Below are 25,959 nucleotides of genomic sequence, written 5' to 3'. Positions count from 1 at the left end.
TGGCAGATGCCCGCATAATTTTCTTTATAATCAAGAAAAAAAGAAAAAAAAAGAATAGATCTCCTGTGAGGTGGTAGACTGTGTTCATTTGAGGATCTACAATACATTGCTGGTGCATGTTGATCCCACATTCTGCTGGCATATCTATAGGCCATATTTTGAGTGGGTAGGCTCCACAGTGTCCATATTAGCCCTGGGTTATCTAAGAAATAAGGGGCATATTATCAAGCAGGCCGTTAAAAATTATCGCAGTTTTAGCGGCAGAAAACTGCTGCTAAAGCGATGATAATGGGCTTGATAATATGGTCTTGTGAATTCCAATAGAAACCCATGTTCTGGTGTGAACATGGGCTTCTATTAGAATTCTCCAGGGCATATTATCAAGCCGATTATCGCCACTTTAGCGGCAGTTTTCTGCCGCTAAACCGGCCATAATTTTAACGCCTTGTGTGATAATATGCCCCTAAGTGATCCTGTAGAGATGATGCTCCTTGGAGTTTGGGGCTCGCCTAGCTGTTGGTTGCTCTCTGCGTGTCCCATTTTCTTTCAGAAGGGAGCGGATTGTTGTATGAATTTACCAAAATTGGCCATGTCCTTCACTGAGTTCAAGATGTAAAGTTGGTGGATGGCTTCCTTTGCCGTGCGAGTGCCCCGTGGGAGGAAAATGGGTCTGAGGTGGATTCGGCCGGCTTGTCGCAGTACCTGGCAGCATGATAGTATGCCAGGGATTCCATTTTGTATTTACATAGCCTGCACTCTGTAATGCCTGTAAGTGGTTTCTAAAGTGAGTAAAATAAGTTGTTAAACACAATGCATATGACACAAAACTTTACACTAAGAGAATCACTCGTGTACAACCTTTTGTACAATATCTTGTGCAAATCTCTTGTACAAAGTATAGTAAATGTGAGCGTGTTTTACTTCATCTATTGTGAAGCTGAATCAAGTAAATACATTTCACAGTGCCCAAAATAGCATTTAATTTTTCCTACACAATGATATGTCTGGGTGATGTGAAATAAAGTATGTATTTTATTATTGTTTCATGTGTTACCTTTAGCAATGTGAATTCGGGATGCTTCCAAACACTATCCTCACTCTATGTTTATGTTTGTTTTGTTTTTGGTAGTATTTTGCATTCTGCTCTTTACTTCATCCAATGGATGACATAAACACCCAGGTGTTACTTGAGGATACAACAGACTTATCCGTGTGGTTTCCAAGTTTGTAGGGTTACCTCATGTAAGGTATGTAAAATCAGTGCAACACTACCATGAATATATCATAAATGCCTTTTTGATTTCCTAATTATGTTTCTTAATTTCAGCTCTTCATCATTTAAGGTTGAAAAATGCCTTTGCTATCCAAAGTTTCCAATCCATCCTTTGCTCTTAAATTTATTTACACTCCCCTCCTTTGAGCATCTTGTTTAATACCTTTTCCATGGCATTTATTTATTATGTGGGCCACGTGAGCATGCAGGAGACAGTAAGCTACCTGAACCTCTGCTACCATTCTGTGCTCTTTCAGCTCTAGGGAGGGTCCAACATAATACCTAATGGAAAAGGCATGGTCCCTTGTTATGGGTTCATTCCAAGTGCCCCAAGTGCCCTAGTATGTGATCTGCTGTAACTCCGCAGATGGGCAATATTTCATCAGGAGACATCAACTTCTGAAAACAGCAAATATCTTTTGGTGAAATACCAAGCCAAAACATGCATAAACAGAGAAAAAGAAAATTCTACATATAGGCCATTCAATAATCTGTAGTATTACCAGTTCACTTACCCCCCAGAATGTTTAATACCCTAGTAACAGTAATTACTGAGCAGTGAGGTTAGGTGAATGCCAGGCGGAAAACTGCCCAGCTTGTAATCGTTCCTGAAGACTTCACACCCACTGAAAATTATCAAGGGCCACATTTATCAAAATGTATTGCAGCACAGCAAGTCACCTTGCCACGCTGAGCTGCATGACAAGGAAAGTGCAGTAGTGCACAGTGTTTATCCCAAAATGGCACATTCCTGCCTTTTCAAGCACTGGCGAACAAAGTGTTCCCTAGGGCCAACGCTGACCCTCTTGCACCATAGTTCCCGCATTGTGAGCTGGATTGATTTTGTGCAGGAAGGGGTACTTTCCTGCTAATAAAACAATCCCCTAAGGCATTTTCCTCTTTCTATGTGTACTGAAGAATGCAGCACACATAGAAAGAGGAAAAAACGAGGAGAAGAAAACATATTTCTCCTTGTTATTCCTCACATGGGAAGGTGTGGTATTTTGGTGCACTCCCATGACTACCAGTGATGGTGAATCTGGGAATGTGGCAAAATCCATAGGTGTTGCATTGGAACACCCATGCTCCACCTCATGCAGCGAGTAGTGCTGAATTGCATTACTCTGTATATATTAAGCCACTTAGGCCCACGCAAGGGGGCCATTGCATGGCTTTATAAATTGCATCGTAGGGGTTGTGTCACTTTTGCACCACAATACGTGGTACAAAACCAGCAACACCACCCATTAATAAATATGCCCCCCAGTATATAGTTGAAGATAACGTCAAAAAGGGTCAATCACAGGTTCTCAATAGAAGACAATGAATAAATCATGGCTAACCATGTTCCCTCAACCCACTGTCATCTTTAACAACTGTACTACTGAATATAGACCTTCTGAATATAAAGATAATAAAATATTGAGGGACCAAATATCAAAAGGTAAGCCCTCACAGGGAAGTATACGTCTGACTAACACCATCTCGATCCTGGGACCGATCGACTTCCGGTCGGCGGTCCCGACCAGCTAACTACAATACAACCGAACACTGTTCGGTCGCACACCCCCATTTCTCAATGGAAGCTCATGTTACGGCTGTAATCCGGCTGTATTATAAGCTCCCATTGAGAAATGAGAGGTGTTGGTCATCCCTGCACCCCGAGGCAGGCACCTTAAGAGGTCTGCCACAAGGTGCAAGGATCAACAGGAGGCTGCACACACAAGGGGGCCCCCAAAGACGCTTTCCAACATGATTTCCGTGTCAGACAGGCCGGTATAGAAACCATGTCAGAAACCGTGCCTCGCAATCACAAGGGCAGAAAGGCCCGCCCTTTGGGATTCCGAGCCGGCTCCGACAGGCTGATGGAGCCTTCGTAAGCCAGCCAGAATGACCAGCCAGTTTACATTCCGACCGCCAGCATTGTAATGCGGAGGTCGGAAAGTAAACCGTCCGGCTGAGTACAATGCGACCAGAAAGACTCCGACCACAGATCGTAGCCTTTATGGGCCACATTGTAATCTGCCCCTTATTATTCCTTACTGAATATCTATGTATATTGAAGACATATGTACCACATAGGTGGAGTTAGGTACAAATAAGCTAGACTTACAAATGTGTTTCTTCGATATTTTTTCTCAAATTGTGTCTCATCAATATTTTGCTGTCTAAATTCAGTGGCACACCATCTTTGACTATTACACCATTATACACATTATATAGGCAATGAAGCAGACTTTTAGTCAGTGAGATGCCACAAAATATCAAAGTGCAATTAAACAATGATCTATCCTGTATTTCGTCGCATTTTAATGAAAACTGTTTAGTCTAGTAATCCTCCTGGAGTAGGCAAAAACAGGCATATACCTAATGTTTTTTTCTACCTATACTATTTAAATATCAAAATCCTATAACATATATGTCTTATTTTATTCTAGGAAGAAGCTCATGGTGCTGGTCGATTTTTGCTATTGCTGTGAAACTATTGAAGATTCCATACAATAACATATAATTGCTTGGATACACGCTACATAGTCTTCAAGTATGCATAAAGTGATGTCAACAGATATGCTCAATGTACTGATTTAAATGCCCTGGTGCAACTTTTGCTGCAAAAATGTAGCATCTGTTTGGGAACGTCACTATCAGAACATTTGGATGAACTGTACTTTTGTGACTGTGAAGAAACATTTTGGAGCTGACTTTGAGATTTGTATGCAGGACTTGTTCAAGCCAAATTTAGCTGTCTGTTGGGCACAGACAGTTCACTTCCACAATGTTCACTGTCTGTACTACAGCGTTGGAAATATATGCTTTGTAGCTACATGGAAAATTCCAAAGGAAGTCCATGGGTGGGCAAACAAATTGGCGAACCATAGGAGTGGCTTTGAAAGCTTTTTTGGGTAAGAACTATTGAGTTACTTTGAGGCATTTTAGTGCATATAGAATAGTTTACTGCTTCAAAAATGAGCCCATGCATTCAGCATCCTCAAACCTTTTATATGATGTAACTAGAGTTTGCAATACAGCAATACATATTTGGAAGATCTGTGTATTTGTGAGGCACAATTTTTATTGGTTCCTCAAAAATGTGTTTGGACTAAACATCTTTAAGAAGAAACAGCCAAACTAATTGAATGAAGATGTTGAAGCTCCCCTGAGCAAAAGGAAAATTATGCATTAATTCTCTTTACTAAAATTTGAATATGCAAAATTAGCAATTTAAAAATATTAGAATCTGCTGTCTATTCTTGAGATCCTTTCATGTACTAGTGCGCCCTGTCGAATTCAATGAATCAGACAGCAAGTATTTTGCCATATTAAATGCCGAGGATACACTGAGTATTGTCAAAAAACATTGTAGTTGGAAATATAAGCATTTCAAATGTCATGGATTTCCATTTTAAGACATCCTAATCCAGCTGCATTGTTTATGAAAGGGGGCGTAGATGCTTGCAAGTATGTACAAATGTTTGCAATCAAAAATGATTTTACCCAACAATGTAACAGCCTGAGCAGATCATTTCTACATTTATTTCTCAAAAGATTTAGGGGTTTACTACGATGTCTGGTTGCTGAAACAGGACCGACCGATCTCTGGTCAGTGGTCCCAAACGCCTAATTACGATGCGACCGCAGCATACTCACATTTCCCTATGCGAGCAAATGTTACGGCTGTAAACCGACCATAGCACAAGCTCCCATAGGGAAATAGGAGGCTGTGTTCATCCCTGCACTGCATGGCAGGCACCTCAGCAAGGCCCAACTGGATGCCACAAACAGAAGGGGGCCCCTGCTATGGCCCCCACACTCGCTTTCTGATAGGCTTTCCATATCAGAAATCTCGGCATGGAAAGCCTGCAGGAACTAGTGCAGTGTAATCCAGACAGCGTAAACGCCATCCATATGGATTACGGGCCGGCCTCCGACTGGCCGACGGGCTCCATGAGCTCGTTGGCAGCCAGCAGGAATGACTGGCCAGTTTCACTTCCGACCGCCCGAATTGTAATTAGACGGTCGGATGTGAAACCGGCTCTGAACGCCTCCGACCTAAGATCGGAGGCTCTCCGACTAAGATCGTAATCGGCCCCTAAATCCTAACAAGTGAAAAGTCACGAGATGGAGCTATTCATCCAATCATTACAAATGCATTTCTCTTTTAAAAAATGTTGGCATCAAAACAAATTGAAAACTCTGGTTATAAATTAGCTGGTTTCTGTGAAACTTCCTCTGTTTGCTTTAATAATTTAGCAAATTGTAAAAAATCATGGTACCAAATAACCATAGAAGTTACTTCCACTTGGTAATCACATTAATCATCTTTTGAATATTATAAATTTGTGGCTATTACACTGAATGTGCTGTTGAACAAATTGAGCTCACGTATCATCTTCGCTGAGAGCCTTAATAATGATTTGGAAAAATATTTTTGTAAATAAAATGAAGGAGATGCTGTTAATTGGTCAAGTGGGATTCCAGATCTTGTTTTTGTTTTATCCCTTAATGTGAAAATCAAGTTGTTGTATCTCAGCCATACTTCACTAACAATCAATCTAGAGTAAAGGGTAAACATTTTGCGAACTATTCAGCAACTCATTTTTTCTTTGGTGATTATCATGGTGGTTGAGTTAACAAATAGACTACATTCTTGTCTATGTTTTCCACAAAGTACTTTGTGCATTTTTTTATCTTTACAATAAAGGTTTTTGAATGAATCTAAAAGTGCGGAAACTAATTTGGCACCACAATTTGCTCTTAAATTAAGTAAGAACTAATTGTCAAGTGGAAAATAGCTCGGTTTCAAAGAGAACAGGCAAGTACTGAGAAGAGAAATAAATCCATCTTCTAAAATATGTTACGATGAGCAAAACAAGGAAAATTAAGTATGCATCTATCTGTGTGACTCAATAACCACATTAAGCAGTATACGTTCTTTGTATTTCATCATCTGTATCAATTAAAAAGATAACATCCTTTCTGTGCTTATTAAAGATGCATAGTGAAAGGTTGTATGACATTACAACGCATGCTTTTACCACGCATGCTGTTACAACGCAGTTTTTACAACACATGCTGTTACAACGCATAGCGCTTTGGGGTGCTGGATAGTGAATAGTTTAATTTACTATTCCAACTCCAGTCCCCGTGGATAGTAGGGAAGGTGTTGGATAGTAAATTAAAACTATTCCCAATCCTAGAGCGCCCCCCAGCGCAATGCGTTGTAATGGTTTTCGTTGTAAAACCTGCGTTGTAAAAGCACTGCGTTGTAAAAGTTTCGTTGTAAAGGATGTTTCCCATAGTGGGATAGTGCAAGTCAGTTTAAAAGCACTTGTGATTGTTGCAAAATGTATATAATAGTTGGTAATGTTTGAAATTCTTGGTTCCCTTGATCGGGCAGAAAGCTCTGTAAGCAAATTTTCCAATTTTCAAAAGTGGAGAGTCAGAAGAAATTCACTGTCACACAATCATCATGTAAATGTTCTGTAACCAGTATACACAATTGATAAATATAAAACATTCAGTTAGTCAGTGATATTGACCAAATTGTGCTTGTATTCTGTGGGAGATTTTGTTTTTTTCAGTGGCAGTCCGTGCAGGTAAGTGTGGTGGGTGGTGGGGCAGGGATGGGGGCGGGGCAGGGATGGGGTGAAAGTGGCAAATGATGGGATAGGGACTTTAAAATAAATCAATAAACCCTCTTATCTTGCAGCGAGAGATGGTAAATGGTTTTATTTATTTATTTTACCTGCACGGACCCCCAGTGTTTGTTTTCTACTGTAAAAAAACAACTGGATGAATTGATTGTGCAAAACATTACCTGTTCCTGGATATGATGGTGGGACAAAATACAATTTAAGGTTGATAACACATTCAATAAAAACACTTGAACGGATCTTTTATGATTTGAGATCTGTTTATCAGAACAATTGATTATGCTATCAGAGGCATTTGGTCCTGTGATTATATATTGCAATACACAGATTTATCTGCTCTGTTATGTAGAACCTTATCTCAACCAATTAAATTCATAGTTCCAGAAGCAGATTTCTGAGACAAGCAAGGGAGCTTTCAATGTGAGTTGAGTGAAGGGGATAAAGGAAATAGGGTGCATTGGCAGAATAAGGATGATGGAAGGAAAAGTCTTAAAAAAACTGTGTATGAGACCAAGAAAAGGTTACATTATTTGGACAATACAGATTTGAACGCAAAAAAACAAGGTTGATGGGCTTCAGAAGAATTAACAGGCAGAAGGTGGATGCTGACCTAGTTAAAATATTATGAGCCCTCTTAGTTCAGTCAATGGTTAAATTGAATGACTGCCAGAGGTCTGGTAGTGATACTATTACATGTTAAAGAACATTAAGCAAATGATTGAACTGCTAGCAATGCATTTTGAACATTCACAGAATATCTATAGAGTAGTGGAGGAATAAAGATAAAGTCACACTTTACTAGTGTGGTGGCATTGGAAAATCGTTGATGGGTTAGTAATAATGGGCAAGATGTGTCATAAGCACTGTCAAATTGCAGTATTTACACAGCATCTAAAATGAGACCTGGCCAGTTTTTTACACTGCATCAAATGTATCACTGTGACACAGAGCAAAGAGGCTGGTCACAAGCATTTGCAAAAATGACTTTGATTTTTTTATTAATTTATGAAGGTTTTTTACCAAAGGTGACATGATCGAATGCTGTCTTCCTGCATACAAGGTGGGCAGTGCCAGGGAGGACAGCCTTGATTGTGATAGACTGGTCAGAAGAGCAATGCCTTAAGTAGAGATGTGTGTCGTCGCATGCTGGTGTACTCCAAAATTATTCAGTTTAGCCCTTAGAGGTTTAAAGTAGGGTTTGAACAATATGGGTAATAGCTTGGAGCCCTAATGGATTCCACATTCCCTGAGTGCCCTGTTTGATATCTTATTTTAACTAATTTGTATCCATGAAGAAGGAGCATTCTGTAAATAACTGCTTTCAGCTATGCTTGCAGAGATGGAGTCCTTTAAATGTTAGTGAACCTACATTTATGAATTCACATTTGCACAGTTAAAATCTAGCAACTGCTTATGGCCAGTGATTATTATGTTAAAAAGTGATGATTTCTTAGATTAAAAGGGGGGGAGACCACACACCACTTGCTATCTCTGAAGGTGGAAATGGAAGCTCATCCTCATGGGCAGCTCCCTAGACAGATATTTAAAGACAGATAAGGTGGTAGACCTGTCATTCTTGGTGGGGTCTTCTCTCAAACATTTTGCCTTCACCCCTCATGCTATCTGGATTTTGTTTTTGTTGGCATTAGGACTCTGTGCATTTTAGCACTGCTAACTAATGCTAACATGCTTGTGCACTCCCCCTAAAACATGGTATAATTGACTTACCCCCCGAATGGCATATTTATTTTACTAATAAGTCCCTAGTGTATGGTACCACATGTACCTAGTGCCGGTAAATTAAATGCTACTAGTGGGCCTGAAGCACTCATTGTGCCACCTGCTCAAGTAGCCCTTTAAACCTGCTTCAGGCCTGCTATTGCAGCCTGTGTGTGCAGGTCGAACTGCCATTTTGACATAGCAAAATACACCTTTTGCCCGGCCAAAACCTTATTTTCTAATATATAAAAGGTACCCCTAATGTAGACCATAAACAGCCCATACGGCAGGGTGCATTGTATTTAAAACTTAGGAAATGTATTTTCACGTTTAACATGTCATGGTAGTTAAAATCTCTTAAATTGTGTCTCACTCCTGTAAGGCCTACCTCTCCCATATGATAACATTGGTTATCTTATTGATTTTAATAAATGCTAACTATTGATTGGGAACAGGTTGAAATGTCATGTTTGGTCTCAAATGAATTCTAATTCAAAATCCTGTTTTATTGTAGGTTCATTTTCTAAGTCACAATTCCAAAAAAATGCCACTTTTAGAAAGTTTACATGTTCCTGCCCTAAACATGTGGTGCCTGATTCCAGGGTTCTGTGTCATGTGACTGTGAATAACTTAACAATTGGCCTTTGTGTATTTATCCCAGACAGTGAAACAAAGCCGGATTAGTTGTTGTCAGGATGAGCCATTTTGCTAGGATGGTTGGGGTGGAGCTGCTACCATTTCAAAAGGTTGCATCCAGCACACACACAAAGGAACTTGATACTAGTCGTTTGTCATCCCAGACTTCTTGGAGGCTTGGCAAGGGAAGAATGTTCCATAACCAGATGTGGGGGTAGCCAGGGTGTCCCCGACTCCAAAGGCTGGCACACGGTATAGATAATGGACCTTCAGAACTACTCCTCAGTAAACTCCTGGACCTGTTAAGGACTTCAGAGTGACTGCCTTGGACCCCCAGAGAGCTGGCCTGGTGTGTGGGGCCTGCCTTGTAACTCAGATGACTGGCCTGATGCTTCAGACTTGCCTTGTGCCCCAGAGGATATTTCAGGCACAATTTCTCACTTAAACTCGAAAAATTCATAGCTCCGGACCTACTGATTGGATTGGATTTTTTTTGCAGTCATTATAGTTACTGCATTTTCTCTATTCCTCTAAACTCCTGTTGGATTTGTTTTATGTTTTTACTTTACTACTGATTGTGTTCTGCATACAGTTCCTCTATCGGCTTTTGCGCCGAGCACCCAGAGGAATAAGCACAAGTTCATTTAAGGATCTTTGGGGGTCCTCCTGACCAGGATTATGTTTGTTGCTTGAATCAGGCTTTCACTCCCCTCAGCCAATAACCCAATTTATTTTACAAGTGCAGTTAGTAAACTTTCAACCTTGCAACCACTGAAGCAGTCACAAAGCATGTATACTTTTCCCTTTAGCAACAAAATTAGGGGGTGCATTTTCATTTGTCTTGTCTTACAAGGAATCGAAATTTTGAATGTGTCTTAAAGACATTTTCAATTTCCAGTACATTTGAATACATTTTATCTAGGGTTTTTGCCCGCACAGAAAACGGTGAATGATCTTTACCTGCATGGGGTCAAAGATACTGTTCTTTAAGGTAACAGAAATTGTAAATACATGGTAGAGAAATCTACAATTTATTTGGAAACAACATAGGAAAGCAAGCAGAGTGAAACCGGTTGAAAAATCGCCTTGTCTTAAAATTGTGCTTCTTATTGATCTAACCTGAAGACATATGGAATGCAGAAGATTTTAAAACCTACTTTATGTTAGTCAATGGAACTGTTACAGGTTAGCAATTGTAACATGGTTAAATATTTTCAATATGTTTCCGACACAGTGCACTTTACCTTTGTGGACACTTACTTGTCACAAATTCAAATAAATACCTGAGCTCCACCACAGGGTTATCATGGATCCACCTGAGACTCCCGACGAATGCTAAAGTTGAGTAAAGGAGAAACCCAGGGAAAGAGGGATGTGGAAGGGATACCGGAGCCAGTAGTAGCACTAGAAAAGGTCTGATTACCTAAGGGTACAGAAATACACTGATTACTTCCGCAATAGTAGTGGATATAGATTGTAGACAGACAAAGGCTCTCAACACTAACCTTAGTGCTATCTTATCTTTCTTGGCTGTCTGAATTCTGTTACCATATATATTCCTTCCAGAAAACAAATGTTGCAATTATACATTAACTATTTTTGCCCCATCCCACCTTTACCCTGTAAGTCCCTGTAAGTCCAACAGTGACTTTTAAACAAATAAATGCCTGGATGTAATAGCTTCTAAATGAAAGGATATTTTTCTGAGTTGTGGTTTCCACCCCAAAGAAAACAAAGCTTTCAAAATTATTTGTTTTGTGTTACATTACCAGCTGTAAAAGAAATCTTCAAACTGGACCTTAGCCAACTCTTCAAGCCCAGCAGCTAAAAGATTGCAAATCCAAAGGAAACAATACATTAGGTAGTTTGGGAAGCGCTGAGTGCCTTTAACATAACACGTAAGTGCACCAACAACATCGAGACCACAGTAACAAGAAGATCTTCAATGTGGCACTTGAACCTGCACTAATTCAATGCTAGAATTCCCTTTGATTCCAAGGTGACTACTTTTCCTAAGACATTTCCCAAGCTGATATTTGAAAATAAATTTCTTGCTAGAAAGATTCATTAAGGAAATTATCTTAACTAAAAAAAGCAGAAGAGTCTAAAAAACATTTTCTAAACATAATTTCTTAAACCAGTACAGAATCTTAATTTCTGAGAGTATTCCTCCTTCAAGATGGAACCGGTACCTCAGCTAGCCCATCCCTGCCCAAGCATGCTCCAACAAGTCGGGGAAGAGAACAGTGACGGTAGGAACCACCCAGTGAGTAGCTGCATTGATACCATCCCAGTCCCTTCAAATTCAGTCTCAATGCTGCAGTGGTGGCAGTGTGTGCCTTGCCTGAAAGACTAAAGACCATGGCCGGGCCCCCTGCACTACAGGCCTTTTGCCTACTCTTTTTTCAATTGTTTCTTATTCCTCCCAACTTAAAAGTCACTGTCCTAGTACCCCTTTTATAAAATGTGCACTTTGCAGCCTCGAACTTTGTCATGCAGAACTGACTAGAAGATACTCAGTAAAAGTACAATCTAATCTCATAACTGCTTAGCATTGCCTGAGTGTGTCCTGCAAACCCCCCTAGGCCGCTACCAATAATGCATTTTTAAAAAACTTTATTTTGAAGCAATATCACCAAAACCCCTATAGACTGGGAAAAGGGAAGTGTTAAGCATTGAAGGGCTTTTATGTTTATCTGCAAAACACACAAGATGATAGACGAAATGTTGCTCAATGGCAAAACATTCACCCCCAGTCACAGATCTGGGTTTAATCCATCTTTATTTTGCTCACCAAGCCACCCCAGTTCAGACATGGCCATATGCAAATCAGTCTGACCCTGTGCCTCATGGGAACAATCCAGCCCGAACTGCCAAACCATGTCTTCCCTGGACCGGACTCAAGCATCCTAGGACCGGTTTCTGGCTATCAGCCGTCTACAGCCAGGATAGCTTGACTCCAGTGGCTTAGTGAGCACGGGATCCACATCTGGGCATACCCTTCCCACATAGGGTGAACAGCAAAACACACAAGATGATGGACGAAATGTTGCACAATGGCAAAACATTCACCCCCAGTCACAGATCTGGGTTTAATCCATCGTTATTTTTCTCACCAAGCTACCCCAGTTCAGACATGGCCATATGCAAATCAGTCTTGACCCTGTGCTTCAAGGGACGAGTCCAGACCAAACTGCCAAACCATGTCTTTCCTCTTGTGTGTTTTGCTGTGTTATGTTTATCTCACAGCATCCGATGATGCGAAGCCAGAGTCTATCATGGTTATTGAAAAAGATCACTCCCCAAAAACCACTGACACTCTTCTAGCCATACAACTTCTTTCCACACCCGAACTGTTTGACTCAATCATGACTAACTCCTCAGATTCTGATCCAGTATATCCTCAGAGAGCTTGAAAGATATTTCCCACAGAATACAGCCAGCTCAAAAAATGTGCCATCTAGTCCAATATATGAAAAGTTGCAGCATATCATTGATTGGCACGAAGTCTGTTTACACATTTTGGGAGGCAGGCTGCGCATAACACATTGCAGAGCCTATTTGCAGGCCCAATCTCGTCTTTCATTGCCTTGGAGAATCATTTTGGCTGCAGAGTGTGTTGTGATATCTGCCTCATGGAGATTCTTACATGAGATGCCCTAGAGGAATGATTCTGCCATAGCACACTTCTGGAGACATTGTATAACAGTGAAAAAACAGATGCATTCTTTGTTGTGTGAAGTAGTCCTAGAACTATACAAATGCACCACCATCAATTACACGTAGTCTTCATCTTAACAAAGAAAACAATTAAAAGGCTGGCCAAGCCAGTATATCTGACATGTGTATTTTGTAAAGCGCACATTCATCCGCAGGTATATTGGAGCTGAGTAACAGATGTTTATTGTTACCAAACTCAATGGTGCTCACTTTATCAACCTCAGATGGATGAAAGGCTGAGGGGGCCTGCTGGGATTTGAACCTGTGAACATGAGGTCAAACCCAGAAGCCTGCAGTGGACGTATTAGTCCACTAAACCACCTGCCCCGCACAAACTATCAGGAAAAGTTCACATGGGGGAATAATTGAACTATTGGAAAACTTGGATATTAAGCGTGTATTATTTAGTTCCTGCTCAGCAGGAATATTTGCAACCACAAGGTGCAGAATTAATGTTCTCTTCACTGTGGTCCAGGCTGTCTGAAAATGCTCTGAAGGAACCTGAGGGTTCTTGACAGAGATAAGCAAGCTAAGGACCATGCCTGGGTGAAATTTCCATTAGCTGGTATACTCTTGTGTAATTTTGTGAAGTTCATCGTAAGCTTGTTATGCAAGAATAGGACCATTACGCCACCTTCATTGGAAAGTGTTAGCATAGGAGCATCAGAACGGCTCAACACTAGTAGCTGTGGTTCCAGTCACTTGTGTTTTTTGCACTGTCATTCAGCATGAAAAGCAAAAGCAAACTACGTGAATTTTGCACACCCGTACTTACACCTACAAATCTTTTCACTTTTCGAAGCGTATCCATTGTGATCTGAGCCCAACTTCAGTAGATGTGGGAATGGTGAAGTGAAGCATGGGATGGGTACCATGGAGAATAGAGAGGGAAAATGGAAAGGCGCACTTCCACACAGAAGACAGGGTGAGCAGAGAAAAGGAGAATTATAAGTGAATAGAGAAGGTGAATAGAGGAAGGATGATAACGGAGTTGTGAAGAGAATGGCAGGTGAGTAGAGAAGGACAGAAGGAAGAGAAGTCCAAAAAAAGGGAAGTAAAACTGATGGAGTAGAATGGTGGAATGGTTGGATGAAGATACACACTAGAATCAGCATAGAAAAAAAGGTGGGAAAAAGTGGAAGAAGGGATGAGAGGAAGAGATTAGAAATGGTGAAAAATAAAATGAAGAGATAGGGATTAAAAATAGAGGGGAGGATGGGAAAGGGGACAAATGAAGGAAATCAAATGAGCCATGCACTACTTTGAGTTATTTTGTGTCAAAGGGGCATTCACATGCAACCACCCAGGGGTCTTCACAGAAGTCTCTATCTGCGAACATTGGTAGACGGGTATTTGCACCAAAATCTTATGCCTCTTCAAGGCAGGCTAACGAGGAGAAATGTTTCCTTCAAATTTCCATATGTGCTGCATTGTACATTACACATGCAATATGGGAACAGCTGTAAAGCATCATTTCTGCACTGGGAGACACCCCTATGCTACAGAGGGTGCACACACCCTTGCTCTATGGAACCGTGGTGTCGTTTTCTCTCTCCCTTTTATGCAAGTCAGAGCAGTAACTTTGGAGCAGTGTTGCCTTTCGTCAAATAAAAGTAAATCTGGGCCTCAATCTCACGTAATCTAACTCACTACCTGTCACTGACTCTCACTCACTTTCACACACACACACACACACATGGTTACACATACACACTTAAACATACTTTCACCTACAAGCATGCACACAACATATATTTTTAACCACATTTACTTGCCACAGCTGCCACCAAAGGTACCATTCCAGCTCCATTCATTATTGTTCTAATACTGAATAAAATATTAATATTCACTGCTAGTATAATGAAAAACTATAATATAATAGATGTGAAACCATCCCTATGTCTTTGCATTGATTTTGTCATGTCTAAGGTCATGGGTAGCAAAGGCAGTGCCAGGGGTTGGAAGGGTCAAGCCATGGGTTGTAACTGCGTTCCCTGGTGACCCCTACATGACATTCATGGCCTCTTTGTATGTGAAGCTGAATGAGATGTTGATTCATAGCATGTTTAATTAAAACACATGCACATAGTCCTCAAGCAAAATGCAGTCACTCACAATGAAGGAAACTAGTGGCTAAAATGGGCTGACTTCTTGCCTCATTCTGTATGCTATGGTGGGCAGTATAGCAAAATGTGATTAAGGGTTGAAGACACATGGATGAAGAGGGCTGACTGAAAGCCCCTCTAAGTATATATGTTTATGTATTTTTAAGATTTAAAAAAGTTTAAAAAAAAGGTCTTGGCTAAAGCCACACCTAAAACCTCATAAACACAGCACTATCATCAAGCAGGGAATGGTTTGCACTGAAAACAACAAGCAAGACGACTTGCTCACCCCAAATTGATGGCAGAAGTCTGGCTCTGATAGGGAATTGCAACACGTCGTGCAAATTCACCATCTCCGCAGACTGCTGCATTTCTCATCCTTAGAGATCAGATATTAACTGAGTCCCTGGACAGACCTGCACTCGTGATTGAACAGGACTCCAGTGAGCCACCTCTAGTAAATGAAAAAAAGCAAAAATTACCGACTTGACAGGCTTGGTCAGCCACCGGTTGACACAGTCTGATGTCAAAGGATGACCATGCATACATATCAGATGTAGCAGCACAATTGAAGGCTCCTATGTGAAATGACAATGAAATCCGAGCTCAAATGTTTTCGCTGGTAGCCTACAATGATTTTACAAGTGCTTGTTTGAGCCGGTGGTTGCCAGTAGGGATTTATTTTTCCAGCTTCAGATATTTCCTGAGACCAAGAGAGGAACAACCACACAAAGACAAAGGAAAGACAAAGATGGGAAAACCTTCAGATAAGGGAAAAACATAAAAAACAGGAATTCGTCTCAACACAAAACCTGATGAGCAAACAACAGCTACAGTTTAATATTCAACCTATATATCTCTGTGAAATTGTTAGAGCTTCAACAGGGAACACAACGTTAAACGCTGTCACATAAATTCAACACACACATTCTCCCAGCCCATTTCAACCACATGATAAAAGACATTTTTTAGGGCAGAGAAAAAATGCCACCCAAAAATTCCCAAAACAATATTGCATTATTACTAAGAAGTAATTATTCACCATTGGCAATATGTTCTAATACTTCTGGCTAAACATGGGCCTACATTTTAGGATGACACTGGTGCAGACAGGCATTTGCTTTTGGATGAAAAATCCACCCTAGCAGCAATGTGAGATCAAGGTCGGGGCAGATGCTATGAAATCTAACTAAAACCATGGCAAGGCACAAAGAAGATTAGGATTAGTTGGCAACAGCCTTTGCTGTAAAAGGCAAGAATTACGCATATGTCCATGTTAGTAAAGATCCCAGTTGGAATGGAAAAGTTAATTGCAGGGTGACAGGCATGCAACCTTGTTGAGTGCTTTTGCTCTCAGGTAACGATTTTTGGTGATGGTCAAAAAAGGTCCATGCGTGTGCGTAATATCCTAGGCCTGTCTAATGGCAATGGGGCGCCTTGTGAAGGTAGAAGGCTACTGGTGATGAAAGCACAATTGTGGCAATATACCTGTTTTGTGGTCAGCAGATTCAGTAGTTTGAACAGGCCTTTTTATCTGTCAGTGGAGTGGGTCTACTGGGCAACTCATGTAAGTTTCTGTGACTGTCTACTTAAATGATTCACAAACGAGAAGAGTGTGGGAATTTTACCACTCAAAATGTATGTCCCCACCAACTCTTCCATGCCCATTCTTCACATTACCAATGAACAAAATGCTTACACATTTTTGGGGATTTAATATTTTAACATCACATAATGAATCTATTAACTTATCGCCACATGGCCAATTCAAGAGTCAAAAAACAAATCTATAATATATCAAACAGAACATTTCTCAGAAAAACACATGATTTACATACCAAAACCAAAGACAGTATAGCTACATCAACTTAATCAAAACATTGTGAAAGCCTCTTGGTTAAAAACAAGGCCCCTGCTGAATACCCACAATCCAAGTGGCAAGGAGGAAATTATTTGCCTTTACTCATTGCATGGCCAACAACAGAAGACAGTTACAAGCAAGGACATACATTTAAGTGGATAATGTCAATGTTTCTTCCACTGTCCTCAGGACCAAACATTTAACAGACATTTAGGAAATGAATCCTTCAATCTCTGAACACATTCAAAGGGGATCTTTGACTCATCTAGCAAACAGAGTAAGATGATTCCAGTTTCGAACCTCACACAAAGGCAGATTCCAAATCAACACACTCTAAGCAAAATACCCTGCATCAGGCATGAGGTTAGAGAAGGAAGTAAAGGTTCACTTAAAAAAAGGAACTCATGGTAATATTCTGCAATCAAATTAAAAGAAGCCTGGGGCACCAGACAGGCACGATTGAGCCACTTACAGAAACGCCATTTCATCAAAAGCATTATTGACCTGAAGTCAGTAGAAAACAAAAAAGTGGTTGCTGTGGTCTAGTCAAGTGCACTTAACTCACCCATGGCCAGAATAGATTCCATTTAGTGTCATACAGCACGTGATAATTAGGAGCCAGGAGTAGTCTTTACCACGTCTTTATTCATGGTCATCCTACCCTTAACTAATTTCCCATTCCATTTCCTCCTCCTCCCTTTCCTGCTCCTCCCACGCGTCTATCTTCAAACACTAGACTGCTACACACGACATGACATCTCCCCCCTTCTTAACAAAATAATCATCTTCAACGTGTTTGTAGTTCCTTGACCGTCCTCAAACAGGCCTGCGGGAGTCCGCAGGGATCATAGGCACATTGTCGTTACAGGCCGGGACCCAGTCTGCTTCTCAGGCGCCAGCAAGGTATAGTCTATTGAGGCATTGCTTTGTTCAAGCTGCTGTCAGCTGCCTCGACAAGGGTATCCTTGACCGCATGAGTGTGCTTTTGAGAGTACGGAGTATTGTGTGTGGTCTTCTGATTCTCTGATTCGTTGCGGGCTTCACTAGTCTTCCGGGTCATCCACCCACTTACAGATTCTGACACGCTCGTAGCTGCTTTGTGTGAGACGACAGTTGGTGACTCAGCTTGATAACAGCAATCTGTCTTTCTTGGTAGTTCTCGTTCGATTAACGCTCGATCTCCTTCAGGAGTGGACGGTGTTCTGGTTCTCTTCCGAGCATCTGTACGAGGTCCTGCTCCCTCCTGTCTCTTTGAGTCGGGGCAGTACTGTCGTCTTGTTTCGAGTCGTGCATACTAGTCAGCAGGGCACCGTCTGCTGGAGATACTTCGTTGTGTCTCTCCGGCAGTCTTGACAGGAGTACCACTTCTTGTGATGTGGTTGTCAGTGGCTCCTCTGGATGTCGGCTGTCCTTATTCTTTTGTAATTCATGCTTGAGTGACAATTTATCTCTTACATGTGTGTCCATTAGTTTGGTTTTCTTCCGAGCGCCTGCATGCACTTCTATTTCTCGTTGTCTTGTTCGGTCAGGGGCACCACTGTCCTCCTGTCCGTGGACAGGCATACCAGACAACATAGGTGCACGTTTCCTTTCTGACGGATGATGATGACCTCTCTTTCCCAACGTGTTGGCCCTTTTGGGTGAGGTGACTGGGTGATCTTTTTCCCCCCAGCGGGTACAGTTGTCTGCATCCTTGCTTCTTCTGTGCCCCTTTTGCGTAAGCCTTGCTGACCCCTTCAAAGGTGACGGTATGTTCTTCCCGTCATGAGGTGCCTGGGGCTGACATGGCATGTTGTTTTGTGGGGAGTTCAGGCATGGCGGGTCGTTGGCCTGAGGTGTGTTGTTTTGGACAGGGAAGACGGTCTTTGCTTCCGTTGTGTTTTCAGGCGGTGGACACCGTGACTGTTGTCGGTACCAAGATTCCGTTGAACTGAGTGATCGTCCAGACATACTTTCTGAATCGGTCGATGACGCACTCCTGGAGTCGGTGCTGTCAAGGAGACACTCTTCTGGGTGCATCTCTTGAAATGCCTTTTGTGTTATTGCTGTGACAGGGTTGTGTGCTAGCCACGTATTTGCTTCCTTGGTTTGGTCTTGGAACATTCGACTCTTCTCTGTTTTCTCTTGATCACAGATGGCTTGAGCGTATGCGTCTTCAGTTGTTCGAGTGTGTGTGTGTCTCTGTTTCTGGAGATGGCGTGGCTTGTCTCCTCGCCTGTGTTTGGTCCTTTCCTCATAACCGCTGAGTTGACTGTCGTCGGTCTCCTCTGTGTGGTCTGTGTTTCTGCTTGATTGTTCTCCAGAGTAGTATGTTAGTTTCTGGATATGACATGACTTGTCCCCTCGCCGGTGTTTGGTGTTTTCGTCATGACCGTTGAGGAACTTATCTTCGGCTTCCTCTGTGTGGTCTGTGTCACTGCTTGATATGTCTCCGAAGTAGTGTGTTGGGTGATTTCTCGACGTTATGTCAATCTGGTTGTCACAGTTCCTGGTTGTCCCAGTCTTTCGTACATCCTTATCCATTGTCCTTTGTGTGTAGTGTGTTGGGTGATTTCTCGACGTTATGTCAATCTGGTTGTCACAGTTCCTGGTTGTCCCATTCTTTCGTACATCCTTATCCATTGTCCTTTGTGTTGGTGACTCAGGGGTTTCCTTGTCGCTTTGTCTCGCATGGTATCTTGTCTCTGGTCCGCTGTCACTTCGTCTTTCATGACGTCTTGCCTCTAGTCCGCCTTCACCCTCCCTTTCTCGGGTTTTGTTTGTCTCCTGGGCTTTCCTCGCAGACATGGGGGATGTCTCCTTTCTTCTCTTTTTGTTTCCTGCGTCCTGGTGGAATTCTTTGGATGCTTCCCTTGCTGTGACCCGCTCTCCGACTTCGGCTCTCCTGATGATCTCCTTTAGCGAGAACCGCCCTTGAATGATCTTGCGCTTGGTGTCGGGCTTTGAACAGCCTCCAATCACTCGCAGTCGGATTGCATCTTCATTTGTGAAAGTGTCAAAGGGGCAACGTTTCACTAGACGTTGCAGCCGGGTAATGAAGCTTGGTAAGGACTCTAGTGGTTCCTGCCGTGCTGCATTGAAAGCAAGGCGTTCATGATCCACGTCTTCCTTTGTGTAGAAATGAGCGAGCAGCGTCTCTCTGAGTCCCCTATATGTCTCTGTGTCCTTTGCTGAAAATGTTTTGATTAGGCGTCGGCCTTTGTGACCCAGCAGCTGAAGCAATAGTAGCCGACGTCTGCTATCCCTCCGCTCATCGGTTGTTGCGAGGAATTCGTCCACTGACTCTAGCCACCTTGACCATTCGGGACCTAAACAGTGGTCACTGGTCCGTGCTACTGGGGGAGGTACTCCGATGCAGGGGTTGAGTTTATGCGTGTCTTTCCTCACTGGCATGATGGTGGAATGCGCAAGCTTCAGTCGGAAGGACTTGGTTTCTTGAGAACCACTTGGCCGTTACTCGCCCATTGGCTGTATGTTTCTTCATTCGTAATTGTTGCGTTTAATTGTTTGCATTTGCTTGTGCTTGATATGGTCAGAATTAGCATTTGCTCGTGTTCGTTGTTTTTGAGGCTTGCCTTTGCTTGGGTTTGTCGCTTCACACGTTTGCCTTAGCTCGTGCTTGTTGTGTCTACCGTCGCCTTGACTTGCGCTTGTCGCTAAGATCGCTTCGATCCATCATACTTTGCACATGTTCGTTCGCTTGTTCAGCCGCTTGTATTGACTTGTGCTTGTTGTCTGTACACCTTATTTATTGCATTTATCAATGCTTGTTTACATCATACTTGGCATGTGTTCGTTCGCTTGTTCAGCCACTTGTATTGACTTGTGCTTGTTGTCTGTACACCTTATTTATTGTAATTATCAATGCTGTTCAGTGTTCATTTCCCACACCCTGATTGCCTGACTTAAAGATGGCCGCTTAGGCGTTTGAGCAGGGGTGTCTCTGTATGCTGCCTGACTTAAAATGGCCGCCGACACCGAAGTCTCAGTTCCCACGAGACTTCCCTTTCATTCACTCCGGTCAATGCTTATTCATCCAGGACTCACCGACTGCTAGTCGCAGAGGCAGCAACTCTTCTCCGGGTCTCTTTGCCCTCACAGCGCTGCAGCATCCAGGTGAGGTCGGGTTGGGCTCCCACCTCACTTTCCTCGGTCGCGCGCTCACTTGGCGACTGTATGCCAGGTCTCACGCGTCGGGGGTGAGCTCCCGGTTTTGGGTTCCACACAGCGCCCGGCTTCAGGCGGCTCCAGCGCTCAATAGCGCTTGCGGGTCAGGCTTCATGCAATCACCTGATGTGGAGGTGGCTCACTTGCCATGACTTCAGGTCTAGTTCATGGGGCAGCATTCAGGCTCGACATGTGGCGCGTTTCATTTTCGCGCTTCTCGCACTCGGCGCTGACACAGGCTGCAGGCTCTCAGGTCTCGGGCCGTTCACGGACGGCAGGGGTTTGGGCAGATGTGGGTTTCAGTATAATCCCATCCTCGTCGCCATTGTCATGCCCCCCCAAATAGGACAGGAGCCAGGAGTAGTCTTTACCACGTCTTTATTCATGGTCATCCTACCCTTAACTAATTTCCCATTCCATTTCCTGCTCCTCCCTTTCCTGCTCCTCCCACGCGTCTATCTTCAAACACTAGACTGCTACACACGACATGACAGATGCTGTGATGTATGGGTACGCCTGTGTTTCGGGCATACCACAGAGGCTTATGGGTTCCATTTTGGAAGCACAGAACCTGAAAAGGCGAAAAGGCTGAAGAAGTTGGGACTTCAACCTGCAAACAGGTGTGTATTGCTAACATTCCTGATGGCTGGGGTTGGACACACTCTTAAGGAAGTGGAGCAGTGCATTCTCTTGGCACATCAAAGGACGTATTTTGATTCAAGGAAGAGAGTTACTGGTCAGTAGGGTCTTGGCTCATTGTCAGGGAGATGGAGAACCTCATAAGGCTGGCACTGTGGACAAGGAAATCTTGATGGAGAAGAAGACTTGGGCCTTTAAACCTTTACAGGATATATTTTGGTGGAGTCTGTAGCCAGGTCTGAGACCTAGTTACTTCCTTGAGCTATGTGGGGGGTTGATCAGAATTGCAAGCCATTCCTCCTGTGGCAGAATGTCACTTTGGCAAAGGGCAGTGTAAACAAGAGAAAAATTCAGTGGAGCTGACAACCCCAACACAAATTTAATTGCCCAGACACTAAATCCCATATGTGTCTGGATTTGGAAAATAAAGGTGGGAGCATGACTCCCAAACTTAGTTGCAGTGGTGACCGGCATGGCTCGCGGGTGGTGGGGCAGAAGCGGGCGCAGGGATGGGGCCACGAGTGTGGCATGGTGAGGTTGTGCAATCTAAAAAAAAAATCAATAAAATAAACTTACCTTGCCGCTGGTTCCCGCCTCTTTGCTCCTGCTCTCCTTGTCGAACTCAAAGACCAGGAACTACAGAGGAAGCACATTCAGGTCCCAATGACAAATCACAATGATGCAATGCAGTACTGTGATTGGTAAGCACCCAGGCTCCCCCGACCAATCACAATGCTGCGTTGTGATTGGTCTACGCGTCCTGGTTCGACACTCAGCCAGGAAGTGGGAGCCTGGATATGTTTTCCACGCAGGCTGTAATGCAGCCTGCATACAGAACAGGAAAAGTATGCATGCCCATTGTGGGTGGCCCGAGATGGCCGGCCAAACAGTGATTTACACTTAGGAGTAGGCAAACCACTCCTCCCCTGCCCTGTGCCGAGAGCAAAGCAGCCCCGCCCACGCGCCCACAAAGCAGCACCAGCATAAAATGTTAATAACTCAAAGTTATTATCCTTTATGTTTCTACTTCGCACTGCTTAAAAGCAGTGGGGCGAAGATCCTCCACCATAGCAAAGGATCCGCCACTGCTTTGTTGAACAGCATTGCCTCGTCAGGAGAGGGTAAATTGCCAAGACGTCTTGCTGCTGAATCCAGGGCTGCGGACCAAAGTCTGGTAGTCTCCCTGCAGGGTCAGTGGACATCACTTGAAAAGTTAAGATCACTTGCCTTGTGCTTAGAGCACCTGCCTTCAGCCTGCCTGCAAGCCTAGAGTACCTTGTGAGGAGGAGAGCGTCTACATGCAGGCTAAAGTGACTAACCCTGTTTGTCTGAAAGAAGGCAACTGTGGAGCCAGGGCAAAGGCCCTAGCTCATTCTGTCTAGGGAACTTCAGGGAACACCTACGAATTGCTGAAGTGCAGAACAGCAACGTCAAACATCAATGTGGTTGTGCGGAGGAGGTTGATGCAACATTTGGGAAAAACTGTGAGAGGCGCAAGCCCTTGGTGTGGAGAACGGACACTGCGAAGGAGTTGCAAGCTGCACTGGCATTGGGTATGAGGGTTGTGGCCATCGGACCTACAGGAGACTTGCAAAAACGTAGCAAATGAGCATTGCTCACTTAACTCCTAAAGCCAAACATAGTAGTTGTTAGTATGAGGTTAGCATGGGCGGCATCTGTAAGTCACCTCCAGCGCTGAATTGAGAATAAGAAACCGCACTAGTCTCGATAGAAGGACCCGGGGATTCTGCCTAAGAATATACTAGCGCACCAAACTTAAGATGCTGTACAGACTATTTTATTGTACCAATGCTATGCTTTGTGTGTTACATTAAAATACTAATTTTTCACAGAAGCAACTATTTGAATGGACAATCAGCGTATTGCTATTACAGTTTGTACTTTGAGTTCTGAGCCTCTGCATGAGTTTCACCAATCTCCCCCTGAAGAACTATGGACTGCTCCACACTGGCTTCTACTCAGAGACAAGTGCTGGACAGGGTAATACTTGGCCCAGTTAATCAGGATCAGTAGTAAGTTGGGCCCTGGGACACCAGGAGTAAAAGGCCTCAGCCCCCATTGTTGGGCCCAGTAACTCCTGTTTGCCCCATAGCCCTTTAAAAGTGGTTCTGACACTCCCATAATAAACTCTTTATACAAATTCTAAGACTATGTTCATTAAATGTTAGGGAGTCTGTAAACATTTCACAGGACTTTAAGATAGTACATCTTTGGAATCAGAGTTAATTTTCTTTACAAGAAACATGGGCCGAGACTGACTACTCTCTAGCAGACTCTGGAGAATAGACTGCCCCTCTATTAAGGTCTTCAAACAAAGGACATGGCAGGGGGTCTTACATTTTAGATTTTCTAAAGTTTGGATCTTAGATTTAAAGCACAAGCATATGGGAGCACAAGTAGCAATAACGTAGAACAATTGATTAATCAGTGTGCATGCCACACAGAATTAAGTTGTTGGTGGTATGTTTGAAAAGTCTTGATTTCAATGAATCAGAATAGATATATAGCAATTTGAGTAATTTAATGGGCCAGGATGACATTGTTATGAATGTAGGATGAGAATTTGCTTCCTGTAAGTATTATACATGTTAGTGTTTCATGTAATAACGTTTTTCAATGTAATGGTCCAAGATAACTATACAATAAAGAATGTACTTCTAATTAGCTGTACTATTTCTGCTAAGAGACCCCTCCCAGAAGCTCAAGAGGCCATCAATGACTGTCTCAAAAAGGCCATGAATGAATGCCCCTGGGAGCTACATAACTCTAATTGTAAATAACCACAGCTAGGAATGTTAATTTACTGTACTTCAACAATTGCATTTATTCCAGTGCGTGTTCTCTGCTCCTTAGCCTCCTCTTGAGTCCTAAACAAACACAGCATACAGATACACACTGCATAAATAGAAACCACTGGAATCTTCATCTCCTTGGGATGCTCAAAGAACGTTCTTGTCTAGCTATTTAATTCGCTTCCTTTTCTATCAGTCTATTAGTGTTAAAAACAATACCATGTTTATTCCAGCCTTTCCTCTGCGTGAAATAAATGTTGTGCTTTAAGCTCTTTTTGTCCCTCCTTTTTTTATTTCACTACATTACGCAATCTGCCTAACAAAGATGTTTTCCTCCCAATTTTCCTTTTCAGCCCGCGAATTTTGTTTTTATTCTATGGTGCTCATTTATCTGTTTCTCATTTTAATCCTCAAAGAAACAAAAACTTAAAAGGCAAGTACATTATTGGAATTTGAATCGGAAAATGTAAATAATTTGAAAATCTGTTATGTTATGTTAGGCTATGTTATGGTATGTGTGTTTGTAAAGCTACTATCAACCTCAAGAGTATCCTGTCGCTGAGCAGGTGTGTGCTTAGCCCTGTCTATGATAGATTTGTTAATTGAAAAGCCAGGGCTTCAACTTCTTGAAGAATTCAAAAAGAGAAAGGGAAGCTCTGATGGGGAGTGGGAGGCCAGCCCACGCGTTAGGAGTAATGTAAGTGAATTAACCCTGAGCGGAGTTTTCGTAGTAGTGCTACACGTAGCTATGCGAAGTGCAATTCCCACTATGCGAGCTACGCGAACTGTGTAGTGCACTGTGCAAAATGCTGTTCGCACTGATTGCACCGTGCCGGATGCTTGTCCGCATTGTGCAATCAGTGCAAACCGCATCGTGCACAGTGCAAGCGGTCGTTTTCTGCCGCTCGAGTGGATTTCTACTCGAGTGGCAGCTTTCTCATAGCGAACTGGTAGTTTCTCATTGCGAGCAGTCGCGAGCATACGCGACCACTCGCAATGAGAAACCTGACCTCCCCGCGTTGAGAATATCGCCGGGAGGTTTATTTTCCTCGCTCGCGGTCGGCAAATTTGATGCTGCTGATCACGAACGAGGAAAAAGTTTTGCCGGGATGTCATTTTGCTAGCTCGCGGTCGCCAACTTGACGTTGAGGACCCGAGCAAGCAAAAAATGACTGCTACACCTGTTTGCACTGTGCTACGTGCAATTCGCGTAGTTCAAAGTAGCGCAAACTTCGCAAACTACGCGAGCGTAGCGTAGTACTTCGCCCAGGGTTAAAGTGAATGATCATCCTCCTGATCTGGTTCTGTGTGTGCGTGGGATGTGTGCGAGTAGCAGTCCTATAGAGTGGATGTGTCTGGATGCTTAGTGAAA

The 25,959-nt window shown here is 42.9% G+C and overlaps 1 protein-coding gene across 1 annotated transcript in view; it reads left to right on the top strand.

Moving 5' to 3' along the window:
• The window catches only part of LOC144825047 (uncharacterized), a 55,324-nt gene extending 51,002 nt beyond the window's left edge, over positions 1–4,322 (top strand). Inside the window, exons 10-11 of the mRNA XM_078683956.1 lie at positions 1,130–1,247; positions 3,712–4,322. Coding sequence (XP_078540082.1) covers positions 1,130–1,231 — 102 coding nt within the window. The 3' untranslated portion in view covers positions 1,232–1,247; positions 3,712–4,322. The remainder of the gene's footprint in view (positions 1–1,129; positions 1,248–3,711) is intronic.
• Positions 4,323–25,959: the final 21,637 nt, after the last annotated feature.

Source organism: Lissotriton helveticus, chromosome 3_1, assembly GCF_964261635.1.
Source record: "Lissotriton helveticus chromosome 3_1, aLisHel1.1, whole genome shotgun sequence".
Taxonomy (NCBI): domain Eukaryota; kingdom Metazoa; phylum Chordata; class Amphibia; order Caudata; family Salamandridae; genus Lissotriton; species Lissotriton helveticus.
Note: the sequence above shows the minus strand (reverse complement) of the source record. Positions and strands in the feature narration are given on the sequence as shown.